General features: G+C 46.3%; 1 protein-coding gene across 1 annotated transcript in view; it reads left to right on the plus strand.

The window, feature by feature from the left end:
* Positions 1-226: 226 nt before the first annotated feature.
* The window catches only part of ASTN1 (astrotactin 1), a 163,783-nt gene continuing 145,537 nt past the window's right edge, over positions 227-18,472 (plus strand). The window contains exons 1-3 of the mRNA XM_089901297.1: positions 227-413; positions 1,902-2,051; positions 3,032-3,223. Of these exons, the coding sequence (XP_089757423.1) occupies positions 227-413; positions 1,902-2,051; positions 3,032-3,223 (529 nt within the window). The remainder of the gene's footprint in view (positions 414-1,901; positions 2,052-3,031; positions 3,224-18,472) is intronic.

Here is an 18,472-nt window from a genome sequence, read left to right on the forward strand (position 1 = left end):
ATCCCTCTAAGGCAGCGTGGAGGATAGGTGAGAGCAGGGGGAAGTTGAGGCAGGGAGACTGGGTGGATGGCTGTTGCCATAGTCCAGGGGTGAGATGATAGACCAAGGTAGGGATGCAGAGGATGGAGCAAGAGAAATTTGGGGCACAAAATGAAAAAAGATTTAATGGCATTGGTGGGGGGTGGGGGTGACTTATGAAAAAGAGGGAAGAGATAGACATGATGGCATGTGGGGGCCTGAGGAACCAAGTAGAAGGCGGTGCCATTCGCTGGGCAGTGGAAATGGTAGGGGGAGCAGGGTTGGAAGGAGGGTGAAGAGCCCAGTTTTGGATATCGCATTTGAGTGCCTGAGGGCCGTTCGGGTGGCGGATCTGGGCGCTGCTCAGGCCTGGTATGGGCTGGAGGAAGAAATGTGTAAGTGTGGGAAATAGACTCCGTGTTGAAAGGGTACTAACATGAATAGAAAATCTCCAGGTAGCAAGGGACAGGGGATCCAGAGGCCACCTGCCACCCTGCAATCACTCCCTCCCAGCTATTGCCAACACACCCACTCAGGGGATCTGCTCGCAGAAAAGATGTGTGCAGCCATAGACCACATCTTTTCCCGTGTTCCTGAGAACGGCAATTGCAAAGACTCCACTGGACCCAGAGATTGAATAGTGAATTGTCTAGGGGCTGTAGCCTCACTGGATCTGTGTGTTGATTCCAGCTCCCCTCCTTAGTAGCTGCTTGACCCTGGACATGCCCCTATAGCCTCCCTAACGCACGGTTTCTGTGGGAGCTGCCTCATCATGCTGTCATCGTTAAATGATATGCCCAGGTGTGAGACACGTAAGACACCTGATATGTCAGGTGTAAGGTGCCTGACAGGTAATTACACTTACTCATAAGTGTTAACTATCACTATAAGGTTAATCTCTTTGAGACTTATTTTCCGTATCTATGAAGTGGGTAGTTACTGTACAGACTCATAGATTTATTGTAAGGAAGCAAATATTTAAAATAGTGTATGTAAAACACTTAGCACGTTGCCAGCCATAATAGATGCCTTTCATTGCTATCAATAATAAATATTAACACAGACTGTAAGAAAATTCCAAAGTATTCATACGTTTTGTCGGCAGCTTGCTTTGCTTTCTTGCTTTCCCACATCTGTTCTGTTTCCATGTGAAAGGTCCCTCTTCTTACTACCATTTTGTCCTCTCCACCAAAACCAAACAAACACCCCCAAAACCTCCCTTCTTAGCCCTGTCCCCAGCTACTTGGAAGTGTTTCTTATCCCTCAGCTTTCATATTTTCTCCCTAAGCTTCCATTTATAACCTTACCCCAAGGACTGCAGGACTGGGGAGAGCCTTCTGGTGTGACAATATCTTCTACTTGTATAGAGCAGACGTTCCTTGTTTTCCTCCTTCCAAGCCCTGGACTCTCACCCACAGAGTAGGTGAGAGGTAGTTTGAACCCCAGGAGTGGAGAAGCTGGTTGGTGAGAGCGCCCTCTGTGGAAAGCCATGGGAAGTGCAGGGAGTTCCAGCGTAGGATAAAAGCATTCCCACCACCCTTGAGCAAGAGGTTGCAGCCCTGCCAGGCGAGTAGAGGGGGACAGTGCCCTCCTTTATGATTTCTCTTGTGACCTGGACCAGGAGGCATGCAGAAGACTTGCTCACAGCTGGCCATTGTTGACTCTGAGGACCACCAGTGGCCCAGTCCCCTCTGACACCAGGCGATGACATGGTGTTCCATGAGGGTGAAAGCCAATGAGCTCACGCACTAGACACATTTCCCACCTGGGCTGGGTTTGCCAGCTGCCTCCCCTGTTTTCCAGGTTGGGCAGCAAAAGGCCGAGATGGCCCTTCACTACCAAGATTTTTCCCATCAAGTGTCTTGCTTTTGCCTTATTTTCAGTGGGCTCTCCCCGAAGTCCTGTGAATAAGACCACCTTGACATTGATCAGCATCACCAGCTGCGTGATCGGTCTTGTGTGTTCCTCTCACGTCAGCTGCCCTCTCGTTGTCAAAATCACCCTGCACGTCCCCGAGCACCTGATCGCTGATGGTAAGTCCACCTCTGAGGATGCCACCTCTGCCCCTCCCCCGAGAAGAATGTTTCAGGGTAGGCAGGGAAAATATAGACAAGCCAGGGAGCCCTGTTACCTATTAGTGAGGAAAAAATAAAGCTGGATAAGAAAGACTTAGGACAAAGTTAGATTGTCCACTGATGAAATCAGAAAGCAGGTTAAAAAAAAAAAAAAGAACAGATCACCTCCTCCTTTCTATGCCCATTTCCCATTTCTGTTTGTTTTTAATTAAGCACCTGTCTTTGTGGATAAATGCAGGGCATACTGGCTATAGGTACATAGACACCAAGATTCTCTTAGCCTTTGAATGGGGAAAAGCTAAGTGGAGTAGTAGAATGTTTAAGCGTTAGCCACGTTTCCGTTTGATATGCCTGGTGAGAAATTCCTAATTGCAGTAACTTGCTATGAGCCTAGAACTCTGAAGCAATAATTTACTTTCATCCAGGGGGACCCTGATATAATGAGGGAATAATGTACGTTCTGAGAGTCCCTGAATTAGTTAAGCCCAGAGCACCTAATTGACTTGTTAATGTCTGTTCTCTTGGTTGCCGTAAGGCTGAAAACAGGTGGGGACTGTCTGGAGTGTTAGAGGGCCTGCTATTTATTTTCATGGCAACTGAAGACAGGCAGCAGGTCTCCGTTCCTTGGACGACTGCCAGGGTCTGATGGAGCCGTGCCACGGCCATCACAGAGCTGCTCTGTCCCTGTATCCCTTGGGTCCACACTAGTAGACATGGGATGGGACAAGGCAGCAGGGGATGATATGGCGGGAGATCCAAGTGTTGGCCGAGTCTCCATCCGCTGATCCCTTGCTCTGTGGCTCGTGGCGGGCCAGGATTGGTAGAAGTAATGACCTCGGGTGGGGGCTAATCTGCAGAGCATCGCTCAGCCTGTCTTCAGTAATGTGTGTGTGTGCTGTGGGCACACACGGGCATGCCTCCTCTCTCTCCCCCTGCAGGGAGCCGCTTCATCTTGCTGGAGGGGAGCCAGCTGGATGCCAGCGACTGGCTGAACCCTGCCCAAGTGGTTCTCTTCTCTCAGCAGAACTCCAGTGGGCCCTGGGCCATGGACCTTTGTGCCCGGCGGCTCCTGGACCCCTGTGAACACCAGTGTGACCCCGAAACTGGTAGGCGGGAGCACCGGGCAGAGGGTAACTGTCAGAGTTCATGCCTCTTGCAACTACCCCTCAAAATCCAGGCCATCCCTCCCAACTGACCCATTACCCCTGGGAGCCGAGACTGTGCAAGCTGGCAGCATGTGGGTGAGCCCCTGAGCTGGCTGGCTTAAAATGTGAGGTCATCTTCTGGCAGAAGCCTTGGAAGCCTCCTAACTGTAGCCCCAAGCCAGACAGATCAGCTCGGGATGACCTCCACAGCCCATGTGCCCTCCAGTCAGGGGATATCAGCCAAGGGGGCTAAACTTTTACGCATGTTTATTGTAGAAAATATGGGGGGCTTCCCTGGTGGCGCAGTGGTTAGGAATCCACCTGCCAATGCAGGGGACATGGGTTTGAGCCCTGGTTCGGGAAGATCCCACATGCTGCAGAGCAGCTAGGCCCGTGCGCCACAACTATTGAGCCTGTGCTCTAGAGCCCGCGCACCTAGAGCCGGTGCTCCACGATGAGAGAGGCCACCGCAATGAGAGGCCCGTGCACGGCAATGAAGAGTAGCCCCCGCTCACCGCAACTAAAAAAAAAAGCCCACGTGCAGCAACGAAGACCCACTGCAGCCAAAAATAAATAAATTAATTAATTTAAAAAATGGGAAAATTAGAAAAGCTTATAGAAGAAAATGATAATCATCTATAATTCTATCTCCTGCAGAAATAATTTAAAAATTTTAATGTCTTTCCTCCCTTCCGATCTTTTATCTATGCCTGATTCTTAGAGGCTTGTAAGCACACCAAGTCCAGTAGAGTTTTCTTGATTTTTTTCACTTAACATTCTGTCATGGGAATTTTCCAGAACCACTAAATAATCCTCAATAACGTAATTCTAATGGCCATTTGGTATTCCACTGTAGGTCTATATCATAGCTCCTATTTAAATAGTCCCCTATTATTTGACATGTAAGACGCATTAAATTTTTAATTTTTATGAACACTACTAAAATGAATATCTTTCCACATAAATGTAGGGCATGTTTGAAGTTATTTTATTCAGATAAGTCTCAGAAGAGAGATTACTGGGTCAAAGGGTATAGCCATCTTTCAGGCTGTTATATTATCTAGGGGGGCTGGGGCTGCTCTGAGAGAAGGGGTTTGAATTCATACACAGCATGTACTGGGGTGCTCTCAGTGCTTCTTGAGCTCCAAGGCGTATGGATCCTTCATCCCAGGTTGCTTTGCCCTTTCATTGTAGAAGGGGTTCCTCTATGGTAGTCTTTATAAAGACCTATTTCCAGTAGGTTCAGTACCACAGATAGCTCCTTCCCAGAGGAGTGGTAAGATGCCTAAGATCCCCAAGTGAAACATTGCTGGAGTCTAGGGCCAGGTCTTCCAGCTCTCTGTACCTCACTTACAGCCCCCCTCCTCCACACACACACACACACACACACACACACACACACACACACACACACTCTCTCTCTCTCTCTCTCTCTCTCTCTCTCACACACACACACACACACACACACACACACACACACAGAGATGTAGGTGCCGGGGTAGAAGGATATTAGTAGAGGTTGACTCCAAGAGATCTAGCTGTTACTTGTGTTACAGTCCATTGCTGTAGCTCTCTGGGGGAGTAACAGGTAACTGCAACGTCAAAAGTTCACCTTGATAGGTCTAAAAGTTGTTGTTACGTGGGCCCATCACAGAGATTCTAGGTCCCCCTATGAAGGAGAAAGTACAGCATTTTAAACATATGATGTCTAAGACTGTGCTTACTTGCTGCTCCTCCCACGCTGTCAGGCAAACACCAAACTAGACAGATGGGCCGTGCACCATGCCCAAAAGCCAGTGGGCTTGGGAGAGAAAAGCAGGCTCGTCTCAGAGGTGGAGCTTCTCCATGCAACTGAGCTAGTCTCCCCTCTGACTTGGATTAGGAGACCCTGGACCACCTCACTTGTTAAACTCACTTCTGAGAGAAGCATGATCTCCAGAAGGCCTTGGAAGCTTCACCTGAGGTTTTTAAAGAACAGGAAGCACTTTGAATTACAGGTGGAAAGAGGGATTGGTGTTTTAAGCTTGGAGGGTCTTAGAGATAAACTCCTCCTTCCTTTAGGTCAATGCTCAAATTCCCCAAGAAGTTACACGACTTGCCCGAAGCCCCACAGCTACCTAAGGCAGAGTCGGTGTTCTGTCTACCGTGAAATCAGAGCAGAAGTGGGATTGTAAAGGGTTGCTTAATTCCCCTGGACAGGTCAGAGCCAACGTACTTGTCACTGTGACACTATTCAAGCAATCACCGTTGCTAAGCATCACTGTTTCCTGAGCCAGAAGCTGAAGAACCTGCTTGTCCATAGCAAAGCTCCCATCACCTCTTCAATCCCTCCTGGATATCTCATTTCTAATCCTTACTGAAAATGACTTTGGGAAGCCCCTCCCCTGCTAGTGGCTTCCCAGTGTCTGTGACAATTAATGAATTTCCAACTGGAAAGCCAGGGAGAGAGATTAAAAATAAGAACCCACCACAGAACTAAGGTGCGACATCTTCATTCCGGGGTAGCCGCTGAGAAATGATACTGCAGGGACTTCCATTTTCATTAATGCTGGGGTTGGAAACCCTCCCCCTTCCTGCCCTGCTTCTGTCTGTGCCTGGGATGATGTGGCCATCCCACATGCTCGTCAGTAAGAAACTTTATCGCCTCCCACACTCCATCCTAAAGCCTTTCTCCAAAGAGCTGAGTGTGGGCATTGGCTGCAAGTCAAGTCGACGTTATTTTTGCAGTCCTCCAGCTAACTCACTTGGAAATGTCATGGTGTTAGGACATGTGCTTTCCCAGCCATGCCGAGGGGTCTGCCCACATGGATGGGTGGAACTGTGCAAGTGCACGTGTATACTTTTTCACACATGCAAACAAACACACAAACAGGCACTCAGTCACTGCAAAGGAGCACCCTCCAGTGCCTGAAGCTCTCCTCAGGCATCCTTCCAACGTGTTTCAAACTTAAGTGTGTGTTTACTCGTCACCTGCACAGAGGTCCAGAGTACCAGGTATGATAGGAGGCTTAATGGGCCCCCGAAGATGTTCACGACCTAATCCCCAGAACCTGTGAAAATGTCACGTTACCTGGCAAAGAGGAATGCAAGTTGCAGATGGTATTAAGGTTGCTAGACAACTGATCTTAAAATAAGGGGAGTATCTGGATTAACCAGGTGGGCCCAATGTAATCACAAGGGTGCTTAACAGTGGAAGAGAGGGGCAGAAGAGGCCAGAGTGATACGACATGAAAAGGACTCCACCAGCCATTGCTGGATTTGAAGGTTGAGGAACCAGTGAATGTGGGCATCCTCCAGAAGGTGGAAAAGGCAAGGAAACAGATTCTCCCCTCAAGTCTCCAGAAAGGAGCATAGCGCTACAGACATCTGGTTTTTAGCCCAGTGAGACTCGTATCAGATTTCTGACCAGCAGAACTGCAAGATAATATATTTCTGTTCTTTTAAACCACTGAGTTTGTGATAATTTTTTATGGCAGCTATAGAAAACTGACACACTAGGGAAGGAGAAAAAGGACAGAAGAAAAATAAGCATTGTTATGCCCTCTTTATATCAATCACCCTGGCACAGTTTATAGAAGGTGGCTGCCCAGACCTTCTGCGGATGTGTCAGGAATCTACGGAAGGACTGGAGCTGGAAGAAGACTTGAGACCATTTTCCACTCCAGCCTCCCTTTTGCAGTCTAGCAACGTGCTATCTGGGAGGGACGTAATGTACCTAAAGCCCTTAGCCCGGAAGCCCTCTGCCAACTGCACACTGACATCCTCTCTCAGATCATCCTAGGTTAGTAACCCTGGGTGTGTCTCTGGTCACGTGGGGCTAACAGCAAACCACTGAAATTGTAATGCTTAATGCCCGGATGGATCCAGCCAGGGGTTGACTTTTCCTGTACTTTCTAAGGGTTTTTGTGGTGGTTGTATGTTGGCTTGTTTCCTGAGGGCAACACAGACTAACTGGCCTCAGCAACTTCTCTTTCTGCTGCATTCCTGGCCTTTATTCCGCCATATGGGCAGCTGTGGAGGCTTCACACACCTGCTTGATTTCACAGCCCCCTTCAGTTCTGGCCACAGATCCTCACTGCCCTTTTCAAGGTATGTAGCTTTTATGAGTCTGCAAGGAGCATGCACTTCAAGCTAAATCAAGTTTTAATCACCATCCAAGATGGTCACTGAAATTCCTTCTGTCCCACATCTTTCCATAGGCTGGTCCCAACCATGAAGAAATGTGTAAAATCTGGTGAGGGGCATTGGACCAGTTTTGCAGACTCACTCTAGCCCTCCTCCCCTTTCCTTACTCTGAATAAGGGCCTCTCTCTCTTTCTCTAGTCTTCCCTGGTTTTTAGAACCTAGTTAGGTGGGGTAGCACAGCTCCCATTTTGTTCCTGCCACCTGGATTGCCCACTCATCCCAAACTCTCTTTTGTGGCTCAATTAAAGCACCTGCCTTCAAGGTGTACTTTTGGCCTATTTCCCTCTGTCTGCCCTCCCAGAGTTGTGTGGGGTTGTTTGAGCCTACCTCTTGCCTGATGTCTGCCCAGGAGAGGAGACCAGGCAATTAGATATTATTCAAGCCCAGATGTCTGACAAAGATTTCCCTTTTTGGATGAAGCGTACCCAGTTGACTTTAATAAAAGCCAACTGCTACCTGAAGGATGGAGGTGATCAGGACTTTTGGCCTTGATCTGTAGTTATGTCTGTGAGCCCAGTCATGTCTGAGGAGCCCTAGCTTCAAGGTCTTTCTTCAGTCGTTCGATGAGATGCGTGCCTCCATCCATCTGTGGAATGGGAAATGACTGGAAGGCACTGCCTGTTAGCATCTGCCTCCAGAGTACCGAGCACAGATCCAGTGTAGGCATCTCCAGGCCCTGCACAGATCATCTCTTGGGTGGGCTTCTACTCTCTGGCAGTGTAGTTGTCTGTGAGTGCCTCCTGCAGGGCACGCTCCATCCCAGTTGGGCACTTCTCTGTGGCCGTGACACGTCTCTCTGTTGGATTCCTATGAGCACCACCACAGAGTCGGCACGTCATGTGTTCCCTGCCATCTGTCACAGCAGATGCAGAGACTGTAACACTTCTAGCTTAGGAGGGCATCCAACACCCTTGTGGGGTCTTTAAAATTCACAGCTAACAGTCAGAGCCTGTGCTTGCACGAAACCCCTCTTAAAGTCAAGATTTAGCAGTTGGTTGCCATAGCAACTTCCCTCATCAAGTCTGAACTCCTTTCAATGTAGATGGCCAGACTGGTTTTGAGGAGGAATACAGAAGAGGGAAGTTTGGTGAGTTCCGGAAATGAGGATGATTTAAGAGACGAATTTTGGAAATCCTCAAACTCTAACATGATATGTTTGAAAAATGTCTCTGTTGCTCTGACTCCGGGCTGCGTATAACATTATATGGAGGAAAGCTTTACTTCTTGTCAGTAGTGTGTCCCCACGTAGTAATGAATGATGGAAATCTCATCAGGGGATAATGACTGTGAAGGCAATTGAGAAAGGTACAAATGGTAGATATTGCCAGCATTAGGAAAATCAAGCTCTGCTCGAGCTCTGAGTTGTTACTGCATTTACTTTTACATGTGTTGTGGTAACTAGATATCGGGTGTGGAAGGTGGACTACCTTTTTTGTCAAAGCCATCCAGTTAAGAACATTGTAAGAGTCAGACTGATGGGTTTGACAACCTCTTGAGATTCCTTCCTGTTTTGTAATATCATATCCATGCCTAATGTCCACAAGGAAATTGAAAGATGATCTCCTTAAGGGCGAATCATTTCTGGGTCCTTGACCCATTAGTTGGCTTGATATTGGCACCTTGGGGAGAGGTGGTGGTGATGGTATCTATAAATTTGGGACACACTCTTTATTTGTTTATTTTCCATTACACAGTATTTATAAAAGGTCTCCTCACATATAGGAAAATCTAGCTTGTTCCTGCTCTTGTGTAGCTTATAGCCTAGAGTCCATGCTTTCTTTGGAATTGATACGGTATGAAGCCTGGCTCCTGGTACTTCGCTTCTTTTGCCCGCCTCTGGTCCTTGCCCTCGTTATCTTTCCTTCTATCAGAGAAACAGCCTTCCCCTGAAAGCCTTATCATCAGCTACCGAAGCTGTGTTTTCCTATGTTCGACTCCCAGCTCCCAGACCGCTCCTAGATACAGCTCAGCACCACTGAAGCCAATAAGTTTCACCCTATTGTGAATGTAGCCCGCAAGGAAGCTTGAGTTTGTCATACAGGAGGCAAAATACTGATCTAACACTCCCTGTGGATCCCTCCCAAACTAAGTTACTCATTTCTACTCCACTCCTCAGCACCTTGACTGAGCAGGTGTTGGAGAGGAAGACGAGTGTTATCTGTTAGTGAGACCCTGATGGACAGTAGCTTATAGGTCAGTCTCAACAAGAACGGATGCACTTAGATCCTAACAAAAACTTCTTGCTCAGAGCCTACCCAGTCCTTGCCGCCATAACTGTGAGGCCCCTTCACTTCATTTTTATTGTTTTTTGTCTTTGAAAAGAGAAAATAGCTCTCAAAGCTATTATTCCATCTATATCCTTTTTGAGTGTTTCTTCCCAGGAAGATAAAGAAACCTTATCCTTTGTCTCCCTAGGGTCTGGCACCTTTGTAACTTCCAAATTTTAGGAAGTCACACTCTGTTCTTTCACTACCTGTAAATTAAATAACCAGCCAGTGAAAAAGACAATACCGGTGCTTCAGTGGAACTGATCTCAGTAGCTTAGGGATACATAGCATTGCCTAAGGAATTATTAATATAAGGAAGCAGTTACAATTTTCTTCAAAGTCAGACTAAGTAGAGCAATGCTTCTTAATCTTTTGGGGGTCTTGGATTTGCTTATAAATCTGATGAATGTTATGGAGGCCTGCTGAGGAAAGATGCACATACACATATGTACAGTTTCACATACGACTCCAGAGGGGTCGTGGACCTCTTGGTACACTGTTGAAGTAAGTAATGATAATGAAACATAGTGATATCCTAAACAAACATAGATGATTCTTCTGTTTATCAGCACCAAGATAATGAGCCATTTTCACTTAAAAATAAAAACCCAGAGTTCTTATAAAACTATGATAGGTATAAGTGGCCTCCTCTAAATACAGCAGTTGTTCTTGGGCTAGCAGCATGGCCTGGTTGGGAAAAAAGGTCTGGAGTCAGACAGACATAGGTTCAACTATTAACTCTGCCATTTAAATCTGTCTCTAGATCCCTTAATTCTTCTGAGCCTCGATTTCCCTCATCAGGATAGCATGGCTAATCATATGTACTTTTCAAATTTCTTAGAAACATTTGATGAAATAACTCACTTATGTGGCCTTCAAACATGTGTTGATCATCTAATATGTGTCTTGCAGTATACTGGCCACTGAGAAAATAACAACGAAGGAGTCCCTTTGCTCAAAGAGTTCTTGGACTTTGTGTCTGCAGAGCCCATGTAATAGGTGCTTTGTAAACGTTAGTGTCCTCAACCAGTGAAAGTTATCACATAGTGAAAATGGAGAGATTGGTGGTGTGTTCCTTCACGTGGGCAGTGGAGATGGGCGTGTATGGTATAATAGGATTTATGGTCTCATCCGTGCCAGTGTTAGTTTGATGTGATCATTTCATATTAATTTTCTCCAACACAGACATGTTAATCAATTTCTTCTTGTTTCTTTTTCTTCTTCCTCACCCTGCTTCTAAGGGGAATGCCTCTGCTACGAGGGTTACATGAAGGATCCAGTGCACAAGCATCTTTGCATTCGGAATGAATGGGGAACCAACCAAGGGTAAGTGAGGGGACGGCGAGTTAGCCAGTTCCCGGACGTCACCACTCCCTCACGCAGACGTGACGTGGAGCAATTGTGTGGAGAGGGACAGAGCTAAAGGGTGGTTCTATTCTGAACAGCAAACGGATGAACGTGTCACTGTGCGTTTCCATGTTTACACCATCCCAGTGGTGTCCATCTCATCTTCCTCTCCATTTACGAGTTCAGAGGTGATGCCTCTGACTCGCAGCCCCAAGCCTCCAGCTGGGATCTGGGAATCAAGCTGTCCCTCTCTTCCTTTTCACACCGCCATCAGCCACGAGGATTCCACAGATAGAACTTAGCTGATGATTTTGTTGGAGACACGTGAAGTCGCACACACTCCAGTGTAGCTCTCCCAGAGCTCAACGAGCTTTGCAAGACTGATATGAGTGGAAACTTGTTTTCACCAGTACTGTCAGAGAGGGTGAAATGCAACGACTCAGGGAGTGCTTGGCATTGAGTCAAAGGATTTTCACCTGATCTCCAATTACCATTTCTTTTAAGATCTTTGCTTTTCCCCAAGCACAGACAACTGGGATAAGATAGTTACCTTGTCTATTGCTTTATATTTTATTCATTTTACTTTTTTTGAATTTTTTCATGGAGAAAAAATATACATAAGATAAAAATGATCATTTTCACCATTCTTAGGTGTACAGTTCAGTGGCATTAAGCACATTCACATCGTTGTGCCACCATCACCACTATCCATCTTCTATTGCCTTTTTTTTTTTGGCATTACGAGGGCCTCTCACTGTTATGGCCTCTCCCATTGCGGAGCACAGGCTCCGGATGCGCAGGCTCAGCGGCCATGGCTCACGGGCCCAGCCGCTCCGCGGCATGTGGGATCTTCCCGGACCGGGGTACGAACCCGTGTCCCCTGCATCGGCAGGCGAACTCTCAACCACTGCGCCACCAGGGAAGCCCTTCTATCGCCTTTTAAAAGCAACTTCCTACTTTGTTTTGGGTGCTGAGAGATTACTTTCTGCCTTGGCTGGGTTGTGGAGGAGGGTGTGGGAAGACAGGGATCAATGAATGCTAACTAATAATAGCAATCAATGGGACAGGGGAAACTAGAAAGAAATCAAGGCAAAAGCCACCTCGGGGCTTCCCTGGTGGTACAGTGGTCGGGGCTTCCCTGGTGGTGTAGTGGTTGAGAGTCCGCCTGCCGATGCAGGGGACATGGGTTCGTGCCCCGGTCTGGGAAGATCCTACATGCCGCGGAGCGGCTGGGCCCGTGAGCCATGGCCGCTGAGCCTGCGCTCCGCAACGGGAGAAGCCACAACAGTGAGAGGCCCGCGTACCACAAAAAAAAAAGAAAAGCCATCTCGGAGTGATTGCTTAGACTGTGGAGTGGAAATGTGTTTGTGGCCTGGCAAGGTGGAGAACAGAAATCACCATCCCTTCCCATGGCACCAAGGAGGACTCCTAGCCCTGAGTTCGATGCTCAACCTCCTCTCTATGATTCGGAGGAGCCCAAGCCTAGAATACTGAATGTGGTTCTGGACTCTCAAAGCAATAAATATGGAGAAAAATGGGTGAGAGTTTGGAGAAGAGCAATAAAAATGATTGAAGAGCCCAAAGGAGTGATTTATGATGAAGGGGAAGAAGAACCCCACTCAGAGAACTTGACCAGCTGATAACTAAGTCATGGAATGAAAGATGCCTGTAGATGTTTGAAGAGGGCAGATGTGCTGGAACAGGTTGAAGTTGAGGGATAAGGACAAGAGAGAATGAAGTTAAGGAAAGGAAATCTGAGTCACAGGTCAGAAAACTTGGGGGAAGTCAAAATGCCATGAAATTTTTCTGTTAGTGAAAATGAAGGATGGCTCCGTTTTTCCACTGAATTTGTGATCTTATCAGGGAGACAGTCCACAAAGTGTAGAGGAAGATGTTTGGAGAAGGGTAAATGCATATGAGGTGGCCGGTTGTTGAAAGATTGGTGGGAAGGGCAGAGAACTTGGCTTATAGATGCCAAGTGGAGTTTGAATAAAGAGTGCCATTTGCTATGGCTATGTAAAGTCAGTTCAGTCCCCTTACTCTCTGCCCTCTGACATGTTTGCATAGTTGCCAAGGAGCCAAGATTTTAGCTTATGTGCTGGCCGAAAATCTCAGTTGACTGTGATTCATATTGAGTAAAATATTGGAAAAGGTGATGGATAACCAGCTCTCTGTCTCTTAGCCTGCATACCTGCTGCTGAAGTAAACAATGACAAAAAATCATTTCACTTTTGTGCCCTGAATGATCCAGGCTGGCTCTCTGCAGTGATTGGATTTGGTGGCTAATCGCTCAAGCCTCCACATCCCTTGCCTTGTAGACAGATCATGTGACGATGGGCCTGACTTCACTGGGTAATTGCACAAGGCTTCATCATTCCCTCTGGCTGTGTGTAGAGACAGTCTTGGATGTAGACAAGAGCCTCCAGGGAAATGGTGGAGGCCCCACGTTGGTGTCATTTAAAATAAGACAGGCTAGAGCCCTGAGTTAGAGACTGACAGGAACATTAGCCCCAGGAAACAGACAAGGAGACCTAATCTATCATTTCCATCTCTAATTTCCATTATTCTCCGATCATCACTGTCTATAAGGTCTCATTTTGGACACTAATAAAATAATGGAGCAACTGTTAGGAGGGGAAAAAAAGTGACTGTCATGAGAATAATGGAACCAGGAGTGATAAGCAGCATGTTTACATGTATATAAAAAAGTGCCAGACAAAGGACTGCATCTTCCTCATAAAATGACAAGATAAATGAAAAGTAGAACATTCATACATCTTGATTTAAATCAGGGATCGGATGCCACGTTTCTTTAAATGATTCTTACAAAATTAATGAAAATTGATTTGAACGTGAAGACTGTCACTTGAAAAGTACAGATTGCTAACTAATGACACGTACTGGGGTATTACGGAGAAATCAGTGGTAGGCCTGATTTTCCTGAATATTTTATTTAATGGTCCGGGAGGGAGAGGTGAACAGCTTGTATGGGTATTTATGTTTTTCACTTAGTATTCTATATTGCATACATTAAAGTAGCTGAACATTCTTTTGAAGTCGAACAACCAAATCCTAGGCCAGTGAAAGTTAAAATGAATTCCCTTATGAAAATCTAGGTTAATGTACCAGGACAGAAGTATCAACAAGCAGTCGTGACTTTCAGACAAGGAAGAAAGTTGGTCAAGGACATTAATACAAAAAATTACAAATGGATGATTCCGGGAGACAGAGAAGTTATACCTGCAGCTTTATCCAGACTCTGCTTTGTGCTTCGGTTTACCTGGACCTGTATGTGTGCGTATGTGTGTGATGTGTGTGTGTGTATGTGTACATGAGTGAGCTGGTTTATTCATAGAAATCCTCTCCCCACCCTACTCCTTCATCTACTCTCTCACTCATTCATGTTTTCAGCAGATATTCACTGTATTACCCATCGTGGCCCAGGATAAAGTAGGTTGCTAATTATAAGAAGAAGATGTTATCTCTGCTCTGGAAGAACTAATAGTCTAGAATAGATAGATGGGCACCTAACAAGAAAATTACAATGAATTCTAAAACCTATTAAAATAAAGGTTTGAGCAAAGTTCAATGGGATTACAGTTTGACTCATGTGACATCTAAGGATCTGGAATAGGATTTCATGAGGAAGTTAGATCTTGAACTGTTCTATTTAACAGGTCACGAAGGTAATTCTAGGCAGAAAGAACAGCATATGCCAAGGCATGGAGGCTTAAGAAGCATGGTTTTTCCAGGAATGGCAAACAAATAACTCAATGTAGCTCACGGGTGCAGTTTATAGAGACAGGAGAAGAGGCTGATAAGGTGGGTAGAGACTAGATCTTAAAGAGCTCTTGCTTACTAAGACTTTGAACCTTAAAGCTCCATGTGTACACCCCTAGAATTGTCAGCAGGAGGTGTCTGTATATGTGGAGGGCTGTTCCGTCACTACACATTATTTTTCTGGACCCTTCAAAAGAAATTAAAACAATCCTAAAGGGGCTTCCCTGGTGGCGCAGTGGTTGAGAGTCCGCCTGCCTATGCAGGGGACAGGGGTTCGTGCCCCGGTCCGGGAAGATCCCACATGCCGCGGAGCGGCTGGGCCCGTGAGCCATGGCCGCTGAGCCTGCGCATCCAGAGCCTGTGCTCCGGAACAGGAGAGGCCACAACAGTAAGAGGCCCCCGTACCGCAAAAAAAAAAAAAAATCCTAAAAAGAAAACAAAAACCAAAACAAACACACAAAAAAACTCTCTCAAGACTATCTAAGGTTTTATTTATCTGGATCCTGCAAATAAAGCAGTCTTAAAATTATCCTGTAGATAAAAGTTTTGAAGACCATACAGCAAAGAGTGACAGAAAATTGGGGACCATAGGTACAAGACATGTGAATCGAGGGGGTTGCAGCCATTTTTGGTGACTCTGGTTTTGCCAGAAATGCCCAAGGAGAAGTGAGGCTAGTTGAGACATTCGTGTGTGAATCTTGGTGATAAAGCCAGCCACTGTAGTTTACCCAGGTGACAGGATTCAGGGTGGCAGGTTGTAAAATCACTGAACTCATTACAAAAGAGGCTCTGATTCACTAAAAGTAAAAATAGCTTCAAAAAGATTTAAACAAAGTCATGGATGACAGACTTCTAATAGTTATTAAAAGAACATAGGATGCTTGAGGTTACATCCTTGGTCTTTGAGGTTGGCAACAAAATCAATCATTGCCTGCCCCAGCACCCTTGGTGACCCAGGTGCCCAGCAGAGGACCCGGGATGGAAGGATCCCGCCCTAGTGCAGGGCTTCACCACATCTCTGTCTAACCTGTGTGAATCCACAGCTGCTCAGCCTCCCAACCCTGTGGCTTCATAGACACAGCCAGGGACTGTTAGTGTCTCTATGTGATATTTGTCTGCTAGGACAACAAGGTCAAATTTAAAAATTTCACAGATAAGAAATGAAACCAATAAATGAGGGTGGAGGAGGCAAGAGAGATGATTTACATGAAAATATTAGAAGAGAAAAAACAAATTTATTTAGCTACTTTGGAGATTATTAAGAAAGGCTCTAATAATGTTTTTTGTTAAATTAAGAGTATACCCAGTGGCCTCTAGATACATTTTTCAGAACACCACAGTCAGATTAAATTCATGCATTTGAAGATTCCCGGTAAATAATAGAGTGATTTCTTATTCTGGCATCTCAGATACAGAGGGCAATACCAAGGAGATTCCCCACTAGAGAACATATTACTAGATTTCAGTGCTGAAGAATGGTGATAGAGTGATAATTTATGAGATGGGAAAAGACCAGCTGTGGAAATGAACAGGTGTTTCTCCAAGGTTTTAGAAGCTGTTGTCAGGAATAATCCGGCTCATCAGAGCACTTGTTTCACTGTCTGCTCAGGAGGCAACATACTTACCTACTTACCATGACATCCCCCCCAGACTAGTACATGTGTGTGCTTGTGCCTGCGCATGCACGCACACACACACACTCACACACTCGTACATAGCCCGTGCCACCTTAATATGGCCTTTCCATTGTCCCGGGTTTGTACTGTGCTTTCTCTTTCTACAACTCATCCCTGCTACTTACCCTCCCAGGGATCCCTGCTTAGGGATTCTAAATCTGTATAAGGAACAAATGCCCCACACCACAGAATCCAGTTTCCTTTTCAAGCCAAGAATGGGGACCATGTTTGTCATGGTTGGCCTCAGCCCCTCGGTCTTGCTCCAAAGCGTCCTTGACAGAAGGTAATTTTATTAGGATCTGTCTGAATGATGCCATCCTAAACATTTCCCTAGAGACCGCTCACAGAAAAATGACCACAGCCCACTAGAGAGGATGCCTTTGCCTCTGAGTTCTAGGTGTTAGCAGAGACCAACCTGCACTGATGACTCCAAATGATCTAAAACCCATTCTCACCTTCTGGCCACCTAAAGCTGAGCCAGAACATTCTCTCAGCTGTCTGACCATCAAAGTGCAAATGCTGAACCATCGTATGGCAGTGACTAGAATGCTAGGGGGTAGCTCTGATTCCCAGCCCAGGTCTTGGGCAGTGTTTGGCCTTCTTTGACCTTCCCAAAGTCTCGTCAGAAGTGACTCAGATGGAGTCAGACAGTCCTGCGTGACATTTGACATTTCCTGACTTTCATTTGTCCGTTTCTAGCTCATCGTCTGGCTTTTATTTCCCCACCCCCATGCCTGTCTCTGTATCAGTGATGCCCTGTTCACCTTCCTCCAACCCCTCAGACAAGATTTGCAGGCCAGCCTGCTGCTGCTCTTTTATCTCTGGGCGCCCTCCTCCCCTTCCCTCCAGCCCCAACCTCATTGTCTGTGCCCAGCTCCTGTCATTGCCATGCCAAGCACAAACGGGATTATCCTCCCATTAGCTCTCTTTTTATTGTCCTTTTTTCTCTTTGTGTGTGTGTGTGCGTGTGCATGCGTGTGTGACTCTTTCTAATTGGGTGCGTGCGTGCGTGCGTGTGTGACTCTAATTACCTCTCACTTACTCACTTATTCCTAGCAAGGGTTTCCAGTGGTTTTATTTGGCCCTTTATTTCTCATTCTTCTTTTCTTCCCTCCCTTTTCCTTTACTTCCATCTGCTCCACTTCCCCCAGGAGTCAGTAGAAATGTGGCTGTCCTTTCTCCCACCTATTTCAGTGTCAAACAGGTCATCTTAGCTCTTAGTATTAAACCTAAAGTTCCTAGTTCCTTCTCTCGCTAGAAACTCTGCTGTAACCTGATTCTAGCTGAAATATTGCCCTGTAGAAAGAAGAACTGACCCCCTCTGGGTGAGCAGGCAGGAACTGAGTGGTTGAAAGTGGATCTCCACCTACCAGGACCTCCTCAGACGGGCTTAACGGGGTCAAGTCCCCTCAGTTGTCTTGGGGGACCCTGCACCTCATTCTTAGGGATTTTTCTCAAGTGGAAACATGTTTAATTTGACCCATTTTCACAAAAGACGTGTGGTCAGTCAGCTGAGTACAGCCATATGCTTTGTACATTGCAGGTAGACATCTAGCACAAAGAGCAGCTGAGGGGTGAAACCTCGCCCCTGCAGGCCCAGGAAAGCAAACTCTGAGACGCAGGGGGCATTTGTCCTGATGCGTGCCTTTTTCTCATTTGCACAAATGCAGTTGAGGAGCTAGAGCTGCCCCTGGCCGGGGTTGTTTTAGGTGATGCCCTTTGCTCCCCTCTTAGAGGCAACTGTAACCTTGGTTACTCAAGATGATAAGAGAGCAAAATACGCCTAATAATTGACTCCCTGATGCCAGTTCATGGAGCAAATACTTAAGAATCATCTGGGGAGCTAATACTGATTTCCGATTGCTACCCCAAGAGATATATTAATTTCATGGGTCTGGGAGAGGGCCCAGTCTTTGTACAGATGGAAAGCTCCCCCCAAATGCTTCTGCAGCCCAGTCAGACTTAAGAGGCCCTTCCTA

The sequence above is a fragment of the Delphinapterus leucas genome, chromosome 1 (genome assembly GCF_059928025.1).
Source record: "Delphinapterus leucas isolate spDelLeu-1000000601 "Yukka" chromosome 1, BTC_Dleu_Yukka2, whole genome shotgun sequence".
Classification (NCBI taxonomy): domain Eukaryota; kingdom Metazoa; phylum Chordata; class Mammalia; order Artiodactyla; family Monodontidae; genus Delphinapterus; species Delphinapterus leucas.